Source organism: Schistocerca serialis, chromosome 10, assembly GCF_023864345.2.
Source record: "Schistocerca serialis cubense isolate TAMUIC-IGC-003099 chromosome 10, iqSchSeri2.2, whole genome shotgun sequence".
NCBI lineage: Eukaryota > Metazoa > Arthropoda > Insecta > Orthoptera > Acrididae > Schistocerca > Schistocerca serialis.
In genome coordinates, this window is record NC_064647.1 from 209664895 (window position 1) to 209686971 (window position 22077).

The window sequence follows — 22077 nt, forward strand, 5'->3', positions numbered from 1 at the left end:
AACTGAGAGGAGATATACAGGGTGTCTTAAAATAATGTATACACCCCTTGAAATTGAATATCTCTTTAACTAAAGGAGACGGAAATACAATTTTTGCGGGTAACGATTCAGAAGACGGTGAAAAACATAACAACGCTTTCTTTTGTTTCGGGATTGTAAACAAACATGGCGTATTCGTTGGATCAAGTAAATGGGTGCTAAAATGTTACTGGAAATCGGAGAAAGAGTGGGGTACGACGCCATTGGAGACTTTTAAGTTGGAACACCACCCCAACAAGGGTAACAATTACAAGAATCCGAGATAAGTTTGATGTCGAAGGAACGGTGCAGAATATGAAGAACGCAAATTGCGTAGGAACGATTCGAAGCTATAATTCTTTGGTTGGATAAAGCAACCTTTAAACTTAACAGAACAATTAACCGCCATAACTGCGTGTACTAGGCCAGTGGGAATTCGTACATAACCGAGGAAAGGCATGTTAATCTATCAGGAGTATCAGTCAGGCGTGGTCTGTCTTCAAGAAGTTTAATCGGGCCATTTGAAAATACTGTCACAGGCGACTCTTACTTAGAAATGCTGTATATGATAACACCTGGTCTTAGCGACTTTTTTGAAAATGAAAATTATTCCAACAGGATGGGGCGCCGCCTCATTTTCACACTTATGTGAGGGCTTCTCTCAATCGTACAGTTCCTGGCAGATGGATAGGACGAAGAGGGAGTGTGGAGTTTCCAGCTCGATCTCCTGATTTAGGTGCTCTGGGTACTCTAAGAACACAGCTTACACTGCAAGACCATAAACATGTGACAGTCTTTAAGAGCGAAGTGAGGAAGCCTGTAATGCTGTTTCTTTAGGAACATTATATGCGGCATGTCGGTCTGTTTGTTGTAAGTCATTGCCGACGGTGTATTGAAGTGAAAGGAGGCCATTTTAACGTATACCCCATTTAGTTGTGCCTTAAGGTACGCCACAAGGATTGTACTATATTTCTATCTCCCTTAGTTAAGGAGATATTCAATTTCTAAGAGTGTATACATTATTTTGAGACACACTGTATAAAGGACCAGGTACTCAAGATAACATTTTTGTCTTACATAATTATCCTCCTACCTTTTACTTAAAAGTAAACAGTACTTATAGAAAAACTGAACTGTCAATGTTTCATTTGGGCTTTATTCCGAAACTTTTGGTTTTTAACGTGCATCAGAGGGATGCTGTTGCGAAAATAAATAAAGCAATACAGGTTTATCACATATAGCAAGAAAACGGAAATTTTCTCAATAAAAAGTGAAAGCAAAAAACGAAAAACAAAAATATATCAAACATCGTTTCAATACTACACATAACTTGTATAAAACATGCTTTTGTTATTCACAAACAACAACAAATTTTGTTTATGCAACTACTTCAGCACACTAACGTGGCGAGTCACGTATTAAATTTTTGAGTAGGTTAAATGCCGATAAAATGTTACTTCCACACTTCCCATTTAAAAGTGTCATGTTAATTTCGTTGTATCCGATGGGGAAACACACTTCATAAGGCAAATTTCTTAATCATTTACTAACAGTTAAGTCATTTTACCGGAATAAACTTACAGTGACATCCAAAACTTGTTCAATTAATTGCACGAAGAAAGATTGGAGGCACTTGGAAAAGTGTAGCAAAAGTAAGGCATATCTTGGTCCGAAAATACCATGTAACTTACGGACAGTCCTCACTTACATTATGATTCTATTTGCGAACAGTCGCACAAAGCTCTGAGTGGGAACTCATACCGATAAAGTGGCTGCTGCCTTTCGGTATACAGATCCTGATACAGATGTAGTGCGGGTTGCAAAAAAGGATATCAGTAGGGGCACCAGAATCTGTCTGTATAGTGCCGCACACTTCTCAGAAGCACTTGGTAACAAAATTCTAAAAAATCTTTTCTTAATGTTGATTCACCAGGAATCTGTCGCCCACAGACATTTGTACACTACAGGCCATCAAAATTACTACACCGCGAAGATGACGTGCTACAGACGCGAAATTTAGCCGACAGGAAGAAGACGTTGTGATATGCAAATGATTACCTTTTCAGAGCATTCACACAAGGTTGGCGCCGCTGGCGACACGTACAACGTGCTGACATGAGGAAAGTTTCCAACCGATTTCTCACACACAAACAGCAGAAGACAGGCGTTGCCTGGTGAAATGTTGTTGTGATGCCTCGTGTAAGGAGGAGAAATGCGTACCATCACGTTTCCGACTTTGATAAAGGTCGGATTGTAGCCTATCGCGATTGCGGTGTAGCGCATCGCGACATTGCTGCTCGCGTTGGTCGAGATCCAGTGACTGTTAGCAGAGTACGGAATCGGTGGGTTCAGGAGGGTAATGCGGAACGCTGTGCTGGATCCGGTCGGCCTCGTATCGCTATTAGTCGAGATGACAGGCATCTTATCCGCATGGCTGTAACGGATCGTGCAGCCACGTCTCAATCCCTGAGTCAACAGATGGAACGTTTACAAGACAACAACCATCTGCGTTTGCAGCAGCATGGACTATCAGCTCGGAGACCATGGCTGCGGTTACCCTTGACGCTGCATCTCAGACAGGAGCGCCTGCGATGGTGTACTCAACGACGAATCTGGGTGCACGAGTGGCAAAACGCCATTTTTTCGGATGAATCCAGGTTCTGTTTACAGCATCATGATGGTCACATCCGTGTTTGGCGACATCGCGGTGAACGCACATTGGAAGCGTGTATTCGTCATCGACATACTGGCGTATCACCCGGCGTGATGGTATGGGGTGCCCTTAGTTACACGTCTCAGTCACCTCTTATTCTCATTGACGGCACTTTGAACAGTGGACGTTACATTTCAGATGTGTTACGATCCGTGGCTCTACCCTTCTTTCGATCCCTGCGAAATCCTACATTTCAGCAGGATAATGCACGACCGCATGTTGCAGGTCCTGTACGGGCCTTTCTGGATACAGAAAATGTTCGACTGCTGCCCTGGCCAGCACATTCTCCAGATCTCTCACTATTTGAAAACGTCTGGTCAACGGTGGCCGAACAACTGGCTCGTCACAATACGCCAGCCACTACTCTTGATGAACTGTGGTATCGTGTTGAAGCTGCATGGGCAGCTGTACCTGTACACGCCATCCAAGCTCTGTTTGACTCAATACTCAGGCGTATCAAGGCCGTTATTATGGCCAGAAGTGGTTGTTCTTGGTACTGATTTCTCAGGATCTATGCACCCAAACTGCGTGAAAATGTAATCACATGTCACTTCTAGTATAATACATTTGTCCAATGAATACCCGTTTATAATCTGCATTTCTTCTTGGTGTAGCAATTTAATTAGCGAGTGGTGTATATTCTCCTTTACTATTTGCAACAGTGTGTCAACGTTGGGGTAACATTTCGATTCTCTAACAGTAGAAATCACCCGGTTTTGAGGCGAAGAATTCATCGAGCCACGTTCGGAGCGCATTTTCGTCCGGAAAGGAAGTTCCTTGAAGGTTGTTCGACAGAGCGCGGAAATGGTGAAAATCTGACTGACCAAGATTCAGGCGAATAAGATGTCTGCGGAATGGCTTTCCAACCCAACTCCTGTCTGCAGAATGCGGGCGGACATGCGTGCATAACCGATGGAACATTACGCCGTAATTCGGATTAACGCGGGCACTGCAATATCGTATATATCCGCCAACACCACGCAAGCGACTTTCAAGTAAAATGTCCACCCTGTGCGGGAATATGCATAATGGATGTAAGAGTACGGGTTGTAGGCATATGGTTGACGCATATTGAAGCTTTGGTATGGCCGTGAAGCGTGCTTGGTTAGCCAAATGGCAGGACAATCGCTAGCGATAAGCGGGATATCCGGGTTCGAGTCCCGGTGCAGCACACATTTTCATCGTCGTCATTCCCTTGCACAGCTGATAGTTGGCCATATTCGCAACTGCGAATGTATTTGTTGTATGTGAAGAGTAGAAGCACCCGAAATACACTCCTGGAAATTGAAATAAGAACACCGTGAATTCATTGTCCCAGGAAGGGGAAACTTTATTGACACATTCCTGGGGTCAGATACATCACATGATCACACTGACAGAACCACAGGCACATAGACACAGGCAACAGAGCATGCACAATGTCGGCACTAGTACAGTGTATATCCACCTTTCGCAGCAATGCAGGCTGCTATTCTCCCATGGAGACGATCGTAGAGATGCTGGATGTAGTCCTGTGGAACGGCTTGCCATGCCATTTCCACCTGGCGCCTCAGTTGGACCAGCGTTCGTGCTGGACGTGCAGACCGCGTGAGACGACGCTTCATCCAGTCCCAAACATGCTCAATGGGGGACAGATCCGGAGATCTTGCTGGCCAGGGTAGTTGACTTACACCTTCTAGAGCACGTTGGGTGGCACGGGATACATGCGGACGTGCATTGTCCTGTTGGAACAGCAAGTTCCCTTGCCGGTCTAGGAATGGTAGAACGATGGGTTCGACGACGGTTTGGATGTACCGTGCACTATTCAGTGTCCCCTCGACGATCACCAGTGGTGTACGGCCAGTGTAGGAGATCGCTCCCCACACCATGATGCCGGGTGTTGGCCCTGTGTGCCTCGGTCGTATGCAGTCCTGATTGTGGCGCTCACCTGCACGGCGCCAAACACGCATACGACCATCATTGGCACCAAGGCAGAAGCTACTCTCATCGCTGAAGACGACACGTCTCCATTCGTCCCTCCATTCACGCCTGTCGCGACACCACTGGAGGCGGGCTGCCCAATGTTGGGGCGTGAGCGGAAGACGGCCTAACGGTGTGCGGGACCGTAGCCCAGCTTCATGGAGACGGTTGCGAATGGTCCTCGCCGATACCCCAGGAGCAACAGTGTCCCTAATTTGCTGGGAAGTGGCGGTGCGGTCCCCTACGGCACTGCGTAGGATCCTACGGTCTTGGCGTGCATCCGTGCGTCGCTGCGGTCCGGTCCCAGGTCGACGGGCACGTGCACCTTCCGCCGACCACTGGCGACAACATCGATGTACTGTGGAGACCTCACGCCCCACGTGTTGAGCAATTCGGCGGTACGTCCACCCGGCCTCCCGCATGCCCACTATACACCCTCGCTCAAAGTCCGTCAACTGCACATACGGTTCACGTCCACGCTGTCGCGGCATGCTACCAGTGTTAAAGACTGCGATGGAGCTCCGTATGCCACGGCAAACTGGCTGACACTGACAGCGGCGGTGCACAAATGCTGCGCAGCTAGCGCCATTCGACGGGCAACACCGCGGTTCCTGGTGTGTCCGCTGTGCCGTGCGTGTGATCATTGCTTGTACCGCCCTCTCGCAGTGTCCGGAGCAAGTATGGTGGGTCTGACACACCGGTGTCAATGTGTTCTTTTTTCCATTTCCAGGAGTGTATATGAAATCATGATAGTACACCAACAGCGACAAGAAGAAACGATGAAAATAGATTAACCTTTTATGTTGGTTGCTGCGGAAGCTTTGAAGATTATTGGGTTCAATGTGGAAAGTGTCAGCTGTGGTGGCACGAAGCCTGTTCTCATTATGCAGGCTCAGGACCTTACACATTTAATCATTTATAAAGGTTAAATATTGCACAGTGTTAATGCCCACCCTGGGCACCCTTACACAAACAAGATGGCTAATACCCACAAATGTAAACTTTTAAAAAATTATTAAAACACGTAATTTTAATTAGAGTTAAGTTTTCATAAACTCGACAGTATTAAATGAAGTACACGTTTACCGGTATTTCATTTGTTTTAGAATAAAGTTGGTTCTTTCGCAGCAAAGAAATGTGTTAAGTGCGGCTTCTTACGTGAGTTGTCCCCGCTTATATCATCATTGGCGTACTGGTACAAGTCCCAATTGTACGCTACTGCTGCTATCTGCAAAATGCTCCCAATCTGCAATACAAAAAATAATGCATTTGCACTCAGCTGGTTCCATGTTACACCTCCTTTAGTGTAAAGAGATACGTTATTCAAAAACATGCACGATAATGTTGTGATTCTTGTTTTCCTAGCATAACGAGTATTCCCTGAGGTTTCAGACTAGCAGACGAATGACGAAGACATCTTGCCACGATTATTACTCAGCGATCTTCAGATGAGGCCAAGGGGCTTGTCGTAATGGTAACACTGGTTCCGGTCAGATCACCAAAGTTAAGCGCTGTCGGGCTTGGCTAGCACTTGGATGGGTGACCGTCCAGGTCTGCCAAGCAAGCAGGTTGCAACCATTGAGAAGCCAGTTGAGGAGCTACTTGATTGAGAAGTAGCGACTACGGCCACGAAAGCTGATAACGAGCGGGAGAGCGGTGTGCTGACCGCATGACCCTCCAATCCGCTTCCAGTGACGCCTGTTGGCTGAGAATGGCACGGCCGGCCGCGGTGGCCGTGCGGTTCTAGGCGCTTCAGTCCGGAACCGCGAGACTGCTACGGTCGCAGGTTCGAATCCTGCCTCGGGCATGGATGTGTGTGATGTCCTTAGGTTAGTTAGGTTTAAGTAGCACTAAGTTCTAGGGGACTGATGACCTAAGATGTTAAGTCCAATAGTGCTCAGACTCATTTGAACCATTTTTTGAGGATGGCGCGGTGGTCGCTCGGTACCGTTGGGCCTTCCGCCGCTTAGTTTAGAGCTAGATTGTAGATGAGTCTTACACTTGACCTTGCTGGAGCACGTCGTTGCATTTGTACCAAAAATTTGCGCGGTGGCGAATGTACATAGGTTTTCGTTGCATGAGCCCCATATGCCGAGTTTAATGCACCCCATACACGCTCAATTAGTTTTTCAAACTTTGCTAAGTTTGTCAAATGTCTGACCGTGAACGGCGGTTCAAGTGTTATCAAACACGTTTTTACGAGAAATTTAGACTGACGCCAGATTTGATAAGATAGCGAACGTTTCTTGTATTGGTGTTTCACCGCTCATGTTTAGCGAAAAAAAGTTTTACTACAATTTCTCTCTCTATACCGTGAGTTTTCACACTACGGACACTGTGATGTAGGGCAAAAACAAAGTAGTACAGGTGTTGCTTCTTTCTCAGACATATACACTATTGGCCATTAAAATTGCTACACCACGAAGATGACGCGAAATACAACGGATAGGAAGAAGAAGCTGTGACATGCAAATGATTAGCTTTTCAGAGCATACACACAAGGTTGGCACCGGCGGCGACACCTACAACGTGCTGACATGAGGAAAGTTTCCAACCGATTCCTCATACATAAACAGCAGTTGACCGGCGTTGCCTGGTGAAATGTTGTTGTGATGCCTCGTGTAAGGAGGAGAATTGCGTACCATCACGTTTCCGACTTTGATAAAGGTATCGATACTGCGGTTCATCGTATCGCGACATTGCTGCTCGCGTTGGAAGAGATCCAATGATTGTTAGCAGAATATGGAATCAGTGAGTTCACGAGGGTAATACGGAACGCTGTGCTGGATCCCAACGGCCTCGTATCACTAGCAGTCGAGATGACAGGAATCTTTTCCGCATGGCTGTAACGGATCGTGCAGCCACGTCTAGATCCCTCAGTCAACAGATGGGGACGTGTGCAAGACAACAACCATCTGCACGAACACTTAGATGACGTTTGCAGCAGCATGGACTATCAGCTCGGAGACGGTGGCTGCGGTTACCCTTGACGCTGCACCACAGACAGGAGGGCCTGCGATGGTGTACTCAACGACGTACCTGGGTGCAAGAATGGAAAATCGTCATATTTTCGGACGAATCCAGGTTCTGTTTACAGCATCATGATAGTCGCACCCATGTCTGGCAACATCGCGGTGAACGCACATTGGAAGCGTGTATTCGTCATCGCCATACTGGCGTATCACCCGGCGTGATGGTATGGGGTGCCATTGGTTACACGTCTCGGTCACCTCTTGTTCGCATTGACGGCACTTTGAACAGTGGACGTTACATTTCAGATGCGTTACGACCCGTGGCGCAACCTCTCTCTCAATCCCTGTGAAACCCTACATTTCAGCAGGATAATGCACGACCGCATGTTGCAGGTCCTGTACGGGCCTTTCTGGACACAGAAAATGTTCGACTGCTGCCCTGGCCAGCACATTCTCCAGATCTCTCACCAATTGAAAACGTCAGGTCAACGGTGGCCGAGCAACTGGCTCGTCACAATATGCCAGTCACTACTCTTGATGAACTGTGGTATCGTGTTGAAGCTGCATGGGCAGCTGTACCTGTACACGCCATCCAAGTTCTGTTAGACTCAATGCCCAGGCGTATCAAGGCCGTTATTATGGCTAGAGGTGGTTCTTCTGGGTACTGATTTCTCAGGATCTATGCACCCAAATTACGTGAAAATGTAATCACATGTCAGTTCTAGTATAATATATTTGTCCAATGAATACCCGTTTATCATCTGCATTTCTTCTTGGTGTAGCATTTTTAATGTCCAGTAGTGTATTATGCAGGAAGAGGTTAAGAACGAAATCAATATTCCACACACAACAACAACAAGCGTGCATGCCAAAAAAAAAGAAAAAAAAAGTAATTTAAGCTCTTCGGTTCTTTAATGGATGATGTACAGTATAGGTTCCCTCAGAGTCGTATTTCAATGGACTGTCATTAGAGGAGCAATTACAAGAGAATAAATTTTTGCACGCTTGTGTCTTCGTTCGAACAAACTCATTCGGAGAAAGTTGATGTAATTATCGGGATCTGGTTATAATATGTCCTTCAGCAGACATTCATTGATATATTTCTCTCTGTCTCATTCATTCCCTGAACCAGCGTCTTGTTTCCTCTTTCTTCTTTACACATAGTGCTAAACTCAATACTAGAAACGCTTTGTCTGCATTGGTAGTCGTGTTCCCACTAGTGCACTAGTGTCAAAATACTTCACGACATGAACAGCGTCTGTTTCAAAAGTAACATAAAATTGACAAACTTTGCTGGTACGTGCGCGGGAATGTTTGACAAACACGTGGGTAGAAAACTGGTTTGATCGTGTAAGGGCTGCTTGACGCACTCTGCGAATATTGGTTCATCGCCAGACGCACGCGCAGTGGTGTTATTGCATGCGTTTCTTCTGTTGTACTGCAGGCCAAGAGGAGTTATAATTCAGCAGTCAAGATAGTAAAATTGTGTCTGGACGTGTCATTAGGCGTATTGGAGGAGAGCTGGAGTCCGTAGAACGCCATGTCTGTGTGGCAAAGTCTGCATTGGTCAGATCACGTGCATAGCTAATGTCAGCTGCATAGAACATGATTGCACACTCTCCTTTTGCAGCATAGTAAGTCAGCCATCGCGAAACACTGTATTTACGGAGGGCATTCCATGGATTATTTCGCCACGAAACTCTTGGCCACGACGAGATCCTTCTGGGATTCAATTATTAACAAATCTGTGGAAATACATTTCGCAGAAGGTCTTATTAAACGCGATGTTGGCTTTCAACTTGAGAAAGCTTAGGACGAGAAACACAAAATTTTACGCTTTACGACACATACAGTGACAGGTAATTTTATTAATTTGACAACTAAATTCTAACCGCCAGACATGCAACGTGACAGAAGGTATGCATGCTTTCCACACGCCCGCGCGACCGCTACGGTCGCAGGTTCGAATCTTGCTTCGGGCATGGATGTGTGTGATGTCCTTAGGTTAGTTAGGTTTAAGTAGTTCTAAGTTTTAGGGGACTGATGACCTCAGTAGTTAAGTCCCATAGTGCTCAGAGCCATTTGAACCATTTTTTTTTTTTCCACACGCCTGCAGATGGAACAATATTCGGAGAGCACATTAAAGTAAACATAGGGCGATCATTTAGCGAAACCCTCTGCACGAAAGCCAACGGTATAAATACAGCAACTTGCACCAGCAGCCTCACGGGTAAAATATTCCTGAAAAAGACTTAATGGTTGTCATTCAAAATATCGTGGCAAGATGTCATCGTCATCTGGTTGAAAAGCTGAATTGTCGTTGAACACGATCTTCTTATTTAGTATCTTCAGTGTCTTATAGGTCACATGCAGAACAAGTGGGGTCTTTTCCGAAAGTATAAATGGACATGCACTCTTCTTGTGGACTGGCAAGACAGCCAATCCACAAGGATGGGAGGCCGAAGGGCATGCGTTTAAGCTCACGCAAGATGGCGTGAGGTCTGGAACAGGACAGGGTCTTTATAGTAGCAAAAATAGTACGTAGCTTCTGAAATACTTAACTTTAATCCATAATTGGTGAACATCGGTCTGACGGTACATGCATCGCAAGATAAATAGCAATTGATAATGGCGCCTTGCTAGGTCGTAGCAAATGACGTAGCTGAAGGCTATGCTAACTATCGTCTCGGCAAATGAGAGCGTAATTTGTCAGTGAACCATCGCTAGCAAAGTCGGCTGTACAACTGGGCGAGTGCTAGGACGTCTCTCTAGACCTGCCGTGTGGCGGCGCTCGGTCTGCAATCACTGATAGTGGCGACACGCGGGTCCGACGTATACTAATGGACCGCGGCCGATTTAAAGGCTACCACATAGCAAGTGTGGTGTCTGGCGGTGACACCACACACTCACTTCGCGGATCCAGCACTTTGCCTGTGGGAATGTGTCGCAAAACACTGGCCAATAATTTGGTTCCCAGTCTTCTTGGAGTATTAGACAAACTGTATTACTCAGCAACTAGAGGAAACTGTAGCAGGTAGTTCTTCTTATAGTTTACACGGCCAGTTTAAAACCAAAGCGACACAAGCCACCAAGCTGGGATAGGTACAAGAGACGCCACAGCGGTAAGATTTCTATACAGTACTTTGCACAATTAGTAGCGGCTGCTTGGAGGATCAAGCTGAGATCGGTGCCCAAGTGCAAGATTCAAATGGTTCAAATGGCTCTGAGCACTATGGGACTTAACTTCTGATGTCATCAGTCCCCTGGAACTTAGAACTACTTAAACCTAACTAACCTAAGGACATCACACACATCCATGTCCGAGGCAGGATTCGAACCTGTGACCGTAGCGGTCGCGCGGTTCCAGACTGAAGCGCCGAGAACCGCACAGCCATTAACGGCCGCCCAAGTGCAAGACTCGGGAGGGTTGCCCAGAAAGTAGTGCTCCGCATTTTTTTCTGAAACAATTGTTTATTGATCATAATGAGTATTACACACACGAAAGAATGGTGTTTTATCTGCACGCCCTATTTTTCGACGTAATCTCCATCCCGTTCTGTGGCCTTCCTCCAGTGCGAAACAAGGGCGTGTATTCCCTGTTGGTATCAATCCCTGTCCTGGTGGCAGAGCCACTGCTTCACTGATTCAATCACCTCCTCATCGTCTTCAAAATGTCTTCCACTAATGGCATGCTTTAATGGACCAAACAAGTGGAAGTCCGAGGGTGCTAGGTCAGGTGTGACAGCCGTGGATGTTCTCCCCGACCGCTGCAAATCTTGGAGCTCCACTGAACCGCCTTTTGATGACCTCACCCTCCGTGCCCAGCTACTAAATGTACTTCCGTCGACAGCAGATGCTCCACAGACTTTGCACAAGCGTTTGCGAATATCCCCAACAGTTTCTTTCTCTGCAGTGAGAAATTCAATGACGGCACCTTGCTTGTAACGTACATCACCTACAGACGCCATTTTGAAACTGTCCTGCAGGTACGCTATTTGTTGAAAGTAACGGAAACTTGGCGCGCTCACTCAGAAGACTTCAAACAATACATACGTAACGTTTCGCATTCGTAGCATGGTTTTCGGCTGCGAAAAAAAATGCGGTGCATTACTTTCTGGGCAACCCTCGTATATACACTGTGTATCACAATTAGCGGCTAAAAGTGACAAGGGTGAAAGTTCTATGAGGCAAGAGGGGGGGGGGGGGGGGTTGGCGGAAGATGATAATTCACTTGAGTGGAAAAATGTTCTCCAGTCGGACCTGATAGTTTCCCAACAATAAGCAACATCAGTCCAAACTAGAAATACTCTCGGACTGGTCTCAGAAGAACTGAATTGCAAGGTTCCCATCTCAGTAATGTTGGAGCAGTACAAGAACCGAGCTCGAGATGCTTAAGATGCCAGCCACTGTGCTGTGGAATGTATTAATGGACGGAGATAATAATTAATCCGTAACCTAGTAACTGAAACTCATATGCAGTCCACTATTTCCCGATTGGCAACTTTTTATGATGTTGACTATAATGACGCAGCCTACAGATTTAAAATGCTTAACTGAACACGGCGACCTCAAAATCAAATGCGGAATGTAACCGACATGTCCAGAAATAATAACCGTAACACGACATCCAGCCTGTTGAGGCTTCATACGTAAACTATCGACTGATGGGGCTATCGGCAGCTACTACAGATCTGAAGATGGTCATCACAGACCGAAACGGGAATCAATTGATGCACAATGGGCTTAAAGAGAATTAAGATCAACATTCTCGAGATCACTGTTTCCCATTACTGCAACGATGTCGTAATTCGTATTTCTGGTCCACAGCTCGTGGTTTAGTGGCTAGCATTGTTGCCTCTGGATCACGGGGTCATAGGTTCGATTCCCGGCCGGGGGTCGGGGATTTTCTCCCCTGGGGACTAGGTGTTTGTGTTGTCCTCATCATTCCATCATCATTTGTGAATATGGCGAGACCGGACTGTGTACAGATTAGGAGGTTGTACGGGCGTTGATAATCGCGCAGCTGAGCACCCCACAAACCAGAGAATCATCATCGTATTTATATGGTGTAGCTGATCGCATAAAATTTGTAACTGTGATTAGTTATACGAGAGGGTACTTACAGCAGGTACGGCGAGATAAATTACCTGATACTTACAGCGGTTTTGGCACAGGTATGTTGAGCGAGTTCCCTAACTCTGTTTAGTTTATTTTTCTATGACAATGTCTAAGTGTTGCCGCTGTTGTCGGCAACTAATACAGTACCGGCGGTAGCCTTCTGCAGCTTGTACTTGACAACTGGCAACAATGCTTCCAGTTATCAGGAATACCGGTGGGCTCAAAAAGCGTTTACCCCTACTCCAAACATACCACGAAAGGTTAAACAGCACTTGCGTCATAAAATGGAAGACTTTGACATCCTTCAAGTGTGCACTTCTTGTACAATTGTAAGCTTTTAGTATCGAACAGACTTGGAACAGTTACAAATGTGCAAGGGCAACAAATACCAATCCTGCAGTTAGGCCTTTCTGCCTAGATGTGAGGACTTAGGACATCATGTTTAGCACTTAATATAGCTTACGAGTAAACAAAGCAAAGAATAATTTGATCAGGAGAGGTAGAACTGTGACGTTCTTAACACCAAATCGGGGGTGACAAACTGGTAGAAATGAGACGCTTCCCTCATCAGGAATGGAAGATTAAATACAGCGGCCGAAACAAGGAAGACATCTGTTTGAAACTAAGAAATTAGAAATTAGATTCCATCTGGAATGCAGCATCATACAGATGTTAAGTTTGGACCCTTATAAATCCGAAAAAGAAAATGATGATGAAGTAGTGCGGTTGTTTATCTAATAATTATACAAACGTAACCTTTGACTATGAAAACGGCAAATAACTTACAGGAACGGTTATTACAGCACGGAATGCAATATAACGTCAAGTTTTATTGCCGTGTAACACTCTTTAGTTCCTGACACTCTCGCTAGGTGGCATGCATTAATGAGTTATTCCAACAGTCATCATCGAGTCGTATAACGGTGAAGTGTTATCTGTCGTTTCATGAATCCAAATCTGCTGCTACAATTCACAGACAGCTCCAGACTAAATATCACAAGATATCACTTCAAAGACAAAGTGTTATTAACTGGCGCGATCTTCTCACCGAAACTGTCTGTGTATCACATAGCGTCCGGGTAGGCCAGGAGTCTGTTATGCAGCAACTGAATAAGATCGGCGGTCTTACATCCGTAGTCCAGGTCAATCAGCGAGACATGTCACCTTAGAATTGAATATGCCTGGGGTTGCCGTGTGGAAGGTATTACGGAAACGCCTGTCATTCAAACCTTGCAAATTGGAACTGTCGCAAGCTTTATGACAAAGACAAAGTGTTATTAACTGGCGCGATCTTCTCACCGAAACTGTCTGTGTATCACATAGCGTCCGGGTAGGCCAGGAGTCTGTTATGCAGCAACTGAATAAGATCGGCGGTCTTACATCCGTAGTCCAGGTGAATCAGCGAGACATGTCACCTTAGAATTGAATATGCCTGGGGTTGCCGTGTGGAAGGTATTACGGAAACGCCTGTCATTCAAACCTTGCAAATTGGAACTGTCGCAAGCTTTAAGACAAAGTTACTAGGAAAAACGAGCTGTGTTTAGTGTAGAAAAGTTTCACAGAATGCAGACTGAAGATGATTTTCTTGAATGGCGAAGCCACCTTTCCTACTTGCGGCAAGGTGAATCAGCATAATGTTCGGATCTGGGGTGACCAGAAACAACGTCACGTAATCGAACATGTACGGAACTCGCATAAGGTGAATATTTTTTGCGCTGTAAGCTCTATCAAGATTTAAGGTTTTTTTTTTTTTTTTTTTTTTTTTTTTTTTTGCTGAGGCAACTGTAACCGGACATGCTTGAACCTTATCTAATGCTTCAATTACAACAGGGTATGGGCACAGAATTTATTTTTCGGCAAGATGGCGCGCCGTCACATTATCATAGTGAAGTCGTCGCTTATGTCCGTAGGAATGTGCCGACTTGGACTGAACGTGGTGCAACAATTTCTTGGCCACCACGATCGCCTGATGTAACCTCAATGGACTCCTGTGTATGGGTTTACATTAAAGGCAGTGTTTGTTGCTCCGCTTCTAGAAAACGTTGACGAGTTGCGACAACGGATAACACGAGCAGCTGCCACCATACATCAAGACTTCTTTCATAGGATTTGGCAGGAAATAGATTAACAATGGGAGGTTTGTCGTGTTGCAGAAGGTAATCACATTGAAGATTAGCGAGCAAAGTCTGAAGATATAATGCATTCAGTGCTGTATCTAAAATTTCTGTAAGTTAGATACTTTTTCACAATTAAATGTTACTTTCGTGTATCTAACCTAAGGATGCTAAAAATTAAGTGAGCAGATAAAGTTCAAAATGAACTAGTGTATATTAATAAAAAAGTTGGGGAAAGAAGTCTGGGGAAGGAATTGATTAGAAGGGACAGATTAGTGAGACATATGCTATGGCATCCAAGGCATCTTGGGCTGCAAGGAGCAATAGAGGGAAAAAATATTGGTGTACGAGGATTGGAATACGCCAAAAAAGGTTATAGAGAATGCAGGGTGTAGTAACCACGTACAGATGAAGAGGATAGCACAAGTCAGGAAGGGATGGAAGGGCATTAACCCGGTGGAGAGGCTGATGGCTTGAGAAAACAGAAGAAAAGAGTATCAAGTGAAATTGGAAGAGATCACAAGTGAAGTACAGCACACAGGTGAAGCTGTCAATCCAGATAGTAACATACCGTTTTTTTTTTCTTGTGTACTCACCATATTCAAGACGCCAATGATGATGGTGCCTGTCCCAAGGGACCACGCATAGCAACAGTGAGTGGCAACATCCATCTCTGTGCCACTGGTTTCCTGATTGGAAAGTTGCCCTGTAACAAATGGATGAGACATTTCACACAGAAACTGGAAGAACAATCAGAAATTAATGGCCAAACTGTAGTGAGCGGTCATACTGCATATGCTCCGTACCTCCTGCTGGTTTGCTGAGCATGTAACTTGTTTAATTTCATTGAGGCTCGTTTAAGAGGCTTGTTTGATTTCATTGAGGCTTGTTTGATTTCATTTAGGCTTGTTTGATTTCATCGAGGCTTGTTTGATTTCATCGAGGTATGTTTGATTTCATCGAGGCTTGTTTGATTTCATCGAGGCTTGTTTGATTTCATCGAGGCTTGTTTGAATTCATCGAGGCTTGTTTGAATTCATCGAGGCTTGTTTGATTTCATCGAGGCTTGTTTGATTTCATCGAGGCTTGTTTGATTTCATCGAGGCTTGTTTGATTTCATCGAGGCTTGTTTGATTTCATCGAGGCTTGTTTGATTTCATCGAGGCTTGTTTGATTTCATCGAGGCTTGTTTGATTTCATCGAGGCTTGTTTACTTTCATCGAGGCTTGTTTACTTTCATCGAGGCTTGTTTACTTTCATCGAGGCTTGTTTACTTTCATCGAGGCTTGTTTACTTTCATCGAGGCTTGTTTACTTTCATCGAGGCTTGTTTACTTTCATCGAGGCTTGTTTACTTTCATCGAGGATTAAGCTATTATAGATACTTGATTGCTTTTATCGGCACTTGATTGCTTTTATCGGTACTTTATTGCTTTTATCGGTACTTGATTGCTTTTATCGGTACTTGATTGCTTTTTCGGTACTTGATTGCTTTATCGGTACTTGATTGCTTTTATCGGTACTTGATTGCTTTCGTCGATGCTTGACTGCTTTCGTCGATGCTTGACTGCTTTCGTCGATGCTTGACTGCTTTTCTCTGGATAAGACGTCTGTCGTCTGTTAACGTAAGTACTCTGCCTCCCCTGTATAGGACAACAATACTATGGAAAAATGATCTGCAATTCCCTCTGGTGAATATAACTTCTGCACAAAAAAGGAATGCAGTACTGAGCTACAAAACTATTTTTTTAATATACCTTTTTTTTTAGGAATAGGCATATTGTCACATGGAAGCATGCAATCTGATAAGTGTTCATATAACAATACACTGAGGTGACAAAAGTTATGTGATAGCGATATACACAGACACAGATGGCGGTACTATCGCATACACAAGGTACAAAAAGGCAGTGCATTGGCGGAACTGAGGTGATTCATTTGAAAATGTTTCCCATGCGATTATGGTCGCATGACGAGAATTAACAGTGGATTTTTAGCTGGACACATTGTTTCGAAAACCGTTAGGGAATTCAATATTCTGAGATTCATAGTGTCAAGAGTTTGCTGAGAACACCAGATTTCGGGCATTACTTCTCACCATAGATAATGCAGTGGTCTACGGCCTTCAGTTAACAACCGAGAGCAGCGGAGTTTGTGTGGTTGTCAGTGCCAATAGACAAGCAACACTTCATGAAAAAAAATGTAAATGGTCGTGTGGAATTTTTGGCCTGGAGGCCTCATGCGGGGGAGTTCGGCCGCCATATTGCAAGTCCTTTTTAGGTGACGCCACATCAGGGACTTGCGAGTTAATGGCGATGAAAATGATGATGGACACACAACACCCAGTCCCTTGCCGGGAATCGAACCTTTTTTTTTAACGTATATAGACTTTTATTTACAAAATAACAATTTCGTTTTACAAAATACAGTTTACATTTTACTTGTAAAGACGAGACAATCCATTCTTTATTTTTATTTTTCTGTTACTGTACTGTCCAGGTAATGATTTCATTTTGTATCTTTTTTTTTAATTTTTTTTAATATTTTTCGAAAGTCTGTCAGTCAGAGGTTTTTTTAGTTGTTTCTTGCACCGTTTATTGTTGTAGTTTAGCAATTTAGCTTTTCTGAGCCTTTGTACGCTACATTTATACGTATGGCAGAGTGAATATGGAGTAAGCATTGATTGTACGATCTAGTTATTTACAGAGAATAATTAGTATATAAGAAAACAAAGTTATTTTATGGAATTTTACTTATTACTAGTTATGGTATTATTATTGTTATTATTTTTGTAGATGTTTTGAGTTGAGGATGTGCTCTATTCATTTTAAAATAATGTTGTGTTATTACTATCCTCTCTTTAAATCTTGTGTTAGAAGACAAGGGGGAGGCATTTTACGTTGGGTCTTGAAAAACGAGACCTTAGTGGGACATGCACTAGGCATGACACCAGTTTGATAGAAATATTAACGAGTGTATCAGTTGTCAGCTCTTGTTTGATGGGTAAAGTGGTATCCAACGGGGAAACCCTCATGAAAAACTATCTTAACATATTAAATAATCCATGACAAAAGAAAAAGGACATTACTATTTTAGCGAATCATTAAACCTATTTTTTTTTTCGATTGAGCAAAGAGCAATTCACTAGGAAGCATTATATAGTGCAATTTTAGAGCTAGTTTACCATCGGTGGTGCGTGAGAGTGAGGAAGACTGAAAGGAGGAAACTATTCGTGGTGGAAAGACAGACATATATAAGCATGTAAATCACTAGTTTGTTGTACTGATACGCCTATAATAGTTTTGTGGTACTCACAGTTTCGCACACCTCTCGATTGCACACGATGGAAGGTAGAAAAAAAACAAAAAAAACACAAAAACACAAAAGACAAAGGGACACTCGGAGCTACGGTTATTGTTGTTGTTGTTGTTGTGGTCTTCAGTCCTGAGACTGGTTTGATGCAGCTCTCCATGCTACTCTATCCTGTGCAAGCTTTTTCATCTCCCAGTACCTACTGCAACCTACATCCTTCTGAATCTGTTTAGTGTATTCATCTCTTGGTCTCCCTCTATAATTTTTACCCTCCACGCTCCCCTCCAATACTAAATTGGTGATCCCTTGATGCCTCAGAACATGTCCTACCAACCGATCCCTTCTTCTGGTCAAGTTGCGCCACAAACTTCTCTTCTCCCCAATCCTATTCAATACTTCCTCATTAGTTATGTGATCTACCCATCTAATCTTCAGCATTCTTCTGTAGCACCACATTTCGAAAGCTGCTATTCTCTTCTTGTCCAAACTATTTATCGTCCATATTTCACTTCCATACATGGCTACACTCCATACGAATACTTTCAGAAAAGACTTCCTGACACTTAAATCAATACTGGATGTTAACAAATTTCTCTTCTTCAGAAACGCTTTCCTTGCCATTGCCAGCCTACATTTTATATCCTCTCTACTTCGACCATCATCAGTTATTTTGCTCCCCAAATAGCAAAACTCCTTTACTACTTTAAGTGCCTCATTTCCTAATCTAATTCCCTCAGCATCACCTGACTTAATTAGACTACATTCCATTATCCTTGTTTTGCTTTTGTTGATGTTCATCTTATATCCTGCTTTCAAGACACTGTCCATTCCATTCAACTGCTCTTCCAAGTCCTTTGCTGTCTCTGACAGAATTACAATGTCATCGGCGAACCTCAAAGTTTTTATTTCTTCTCCATGAATTTTAATACCTACTCCGAATTTTTCTTTTGTTTCCTTTACTGCTTGCTCAATATACAGATTGAACAACATCGGAGAGAGGCTACAACCCTGTCTTACTCCCTTCCCAACCACTGCTTCCCTTTCATGTCCCTCGACTCTTATAACTGCCATCTGGTTTCTGTACAAATTGTAAATAGCCTTTGCTACGGTTATATTGACACTATATTGTAAACTTTTACGCGTTCGATCACTTTTCACTGTCACTTTTTTTTCTTTTTTAATAAAAAGCACTTTAGCACTTTAACACACGCATCACTGTCGGTGCTTTTGGGATGTGGGAGGACTTCTGCGACTGCGGCAAGGGCGTGGGGGGGTTTGTGGCGGTGGACGGCGGCGATGGCAGCGGCGGCGGCGGCGGCGGCGGCGGTGGCGGCGGCGGCGGCGGCGGCGGACACGACACGTCACGTGGCGGCAGACAGGGCGTCCCTGAAGGCGGCGGTCAGCGGGGTCTCCAGGAAGTTGTGCAAAGTCTGACGATATGTAGCGCGTTGTTTTGCCCTCTTGCGCTCTTCCCACAAGTCCGTGAGGAACTGCACGCTGTCTGACTGCTTTTTGGGAATGACTGCGTGTGCAGTCATGGCGAGTATCCACATCGTGGCCGTTCGTTTTGGCCTAGGGAACGGTTTCGCGTCAGGCACGGTGAGAGCCGTGACTTGGATGTTTCTTGGGTCGCTTCTGTTCATGTGGGCTATTATCTTCTTGCTTGTCTCTCATATGTTGCTGGTTGCCCTGCATAGGAAACGGTGCTCTACAGTGTCCTTTTCGTTGCACGTTTCACAATTGGGCGATTCTTTTATCCGGATTCGCGCCAGCCTCTCGTTGGTCGGTACGGTGTTGTGCACTACCTTGTACCACGTAGATCTGGCGGGCTCCGGTACTGCTTTTTCTGAGATATTTCTCCAGACGACTGGCCAGTCGTGGTCTGGAGATTTTATCTCGATTCTTGTTCTGTGTGTTTGCCCTCTTAGTGCGCCGTAGATGTTTTTCGCCGTCCTTAGCTGCGGGTTTGTTACGGTGGGCAGTGCGTAACTTTTATCGAGGATCAGTTGCCTGATGTGTCGATCTTAAACGGTATGTGACTGGTGTCTACCGGCGCTTCTTCTGATCGTGGCCTGTAGATGTTTATTAGGCAGGCCGTGATGCTGTCTTTGTTTTTGCCCTCCCCTCCATTTGGATTGCTCTGTGGAGCAGCAGCGCAGCACACTTTGTCCTGACGTCCACCAGCCCCAGCCCTCCTTGCTCCTTCTTCAGTGAGCACGTCGCCTGCGATACTTTGAATATTTCCCGCCTCCACAGCAGGTAGTAGACGGCTCCTTGTATCGCTCGGGCGATTTCTGTTGGTGCACTCAATATCTGTGCCACGTACCAGGCTTTCGACAGGATCGTTGTGTTGATCAATTCTGCTTTTTGTCCTAATGTTAAATGTCTACTCGAGTGAGTCCTGGCGAGCCCTCGTATTGTACACTCCTGGAAATTGAAATAAGAACACCGTGAATTCATTGTCCCAGGAAGGGGAAACTTTATTGACACATTCCTGGGGTCAGATACATCACATGATCACACTGACAGAACCACAGGCACATAGACACAGGCAACAGAGCATGCACAATGTCGGCACTAGTACAGTGTATATCCACCTTTCGCAGCAATGCAGGCTGCTATTCTCCCATGGAGACGATCGTAGAGATGCTGGATGTAGTCCTGTGGAACGGCTTGCCATGCCATTTCCACCTGGCGCCTCAGTTGGACCAGCGTTCGTGCTGGACGTGCAGACCGCGTGAGACGACGCTTCGTCCAGTCCCAAACATGCTCAATGGGGGACAGATCCGGAGATCTTGCTGGCCAGGGTAGTTGACTTACACCTTCTAGAGCACGTTGGGTGGCACGGGATACATGCGGACGTGCATTGTCCTGTTGGAACAGCAAGTTCCCTTGCCGGTCTAGGAATGGTAGAACGATGGGTTCGATGACGGTTTGGATGTACCGTGCACTATTCAGTGTCCCCTCGACGATCACCAGTGGTGTACGGCCAGTGTAGGAGATCGCTCCCCACACCATGATGCCGGGTGTTGGCCCTGTGTGCCTCGGTCGTATGCAGTCCTGATTGTGGCGCTCACCTGCACGGCGCCAAACACGCATACGACCATCATTGGCACCAAGGCAGAAGCGACTCTCATCGCTGAAGACGACACGTCTCCATTCGTCCCTCCATTCACGCCTGTCGCGACACCACTGGAGGCGGGCTGCACGATGTTGGGGCGTGAGCGGAAGACGGCCTAACGGTGTGTGGGACCGTAGCCCAGCTTCATGGAGACGGTTGCGAATGGTCCTCGCCGATACCCCAGGAGCAACAGTGTCCCTAATTTGCTGGGAAGTGGCGGTGCGGTCCCCTACGGCACTGCGTAGGATCCTACGGTCTTGGCGTGCATCCGTGCGTCACTGAGGTCCGGTCCCAGGTCGACGGGCACGTGCACCTTCCGCCGACCACTGGCGACAACATCGATGTACTGTGGAGACCTCACGCCCCACGTGTTGAGCAATTCGGCGGTACGTCCACCCGGCCTCCCGCATGCCCACTATACGCCCTCGCTCAAAGTCCGTGAACTGCACATACGGTTCACGTCCACGCTGTCGCGGCATGCTACCAGTGTTAAAGACTGCGATGGAGCTCCGTATGCCACGGCAAACTGGCTGACACTGACGGCGGCGGTGCACAAATGCTGCGCAGCTAGCGCCATTCGACGGCCAACATCGCGGTTCCTGGTGTGTCCGCTGTGCCGTGCGTGTGATCATTGCTTGTACAGCCCTGTCGCAGTGTCCGGAGCAAGTATGGTGGGTCTGACACACCGGTGTCAATGTGTTCTTTTTTCCATTTCCATGAGTGTATGTAGGGTTGTTCGCCAGTTCTGTGT

At 45.5% G+C, this 22077-nt stretch overlaps 1 protein-coding gene across 1 annotated transcript in view; it reads right to left on the reverse strand.

The window, feature by feature from the left end:
* The window catches only part of LOC126424998 (uncharacterized), a 39755-nt gene that overhangs the window by 9086 nt on the left and 8592 nt on the right, over positions 1–22077 (reverse strand). The window contains exons 2-3 of the mRNA XM_050087897.1: positions 15491–15600; positions 5849–5936 (exon numbers count right to left, since the gene is read on the reverse strand). Coding sequence (XP_049943854.1) covers positions 5849–5936; positions 15491–15565 — 163 coding nt within the window. The 5' untranslated portion in view covers positions 15566–15600. The remainder of the gene's footprint in view (positions 1–5848; positions 5937–15490; positions 15601–22077) is intronic.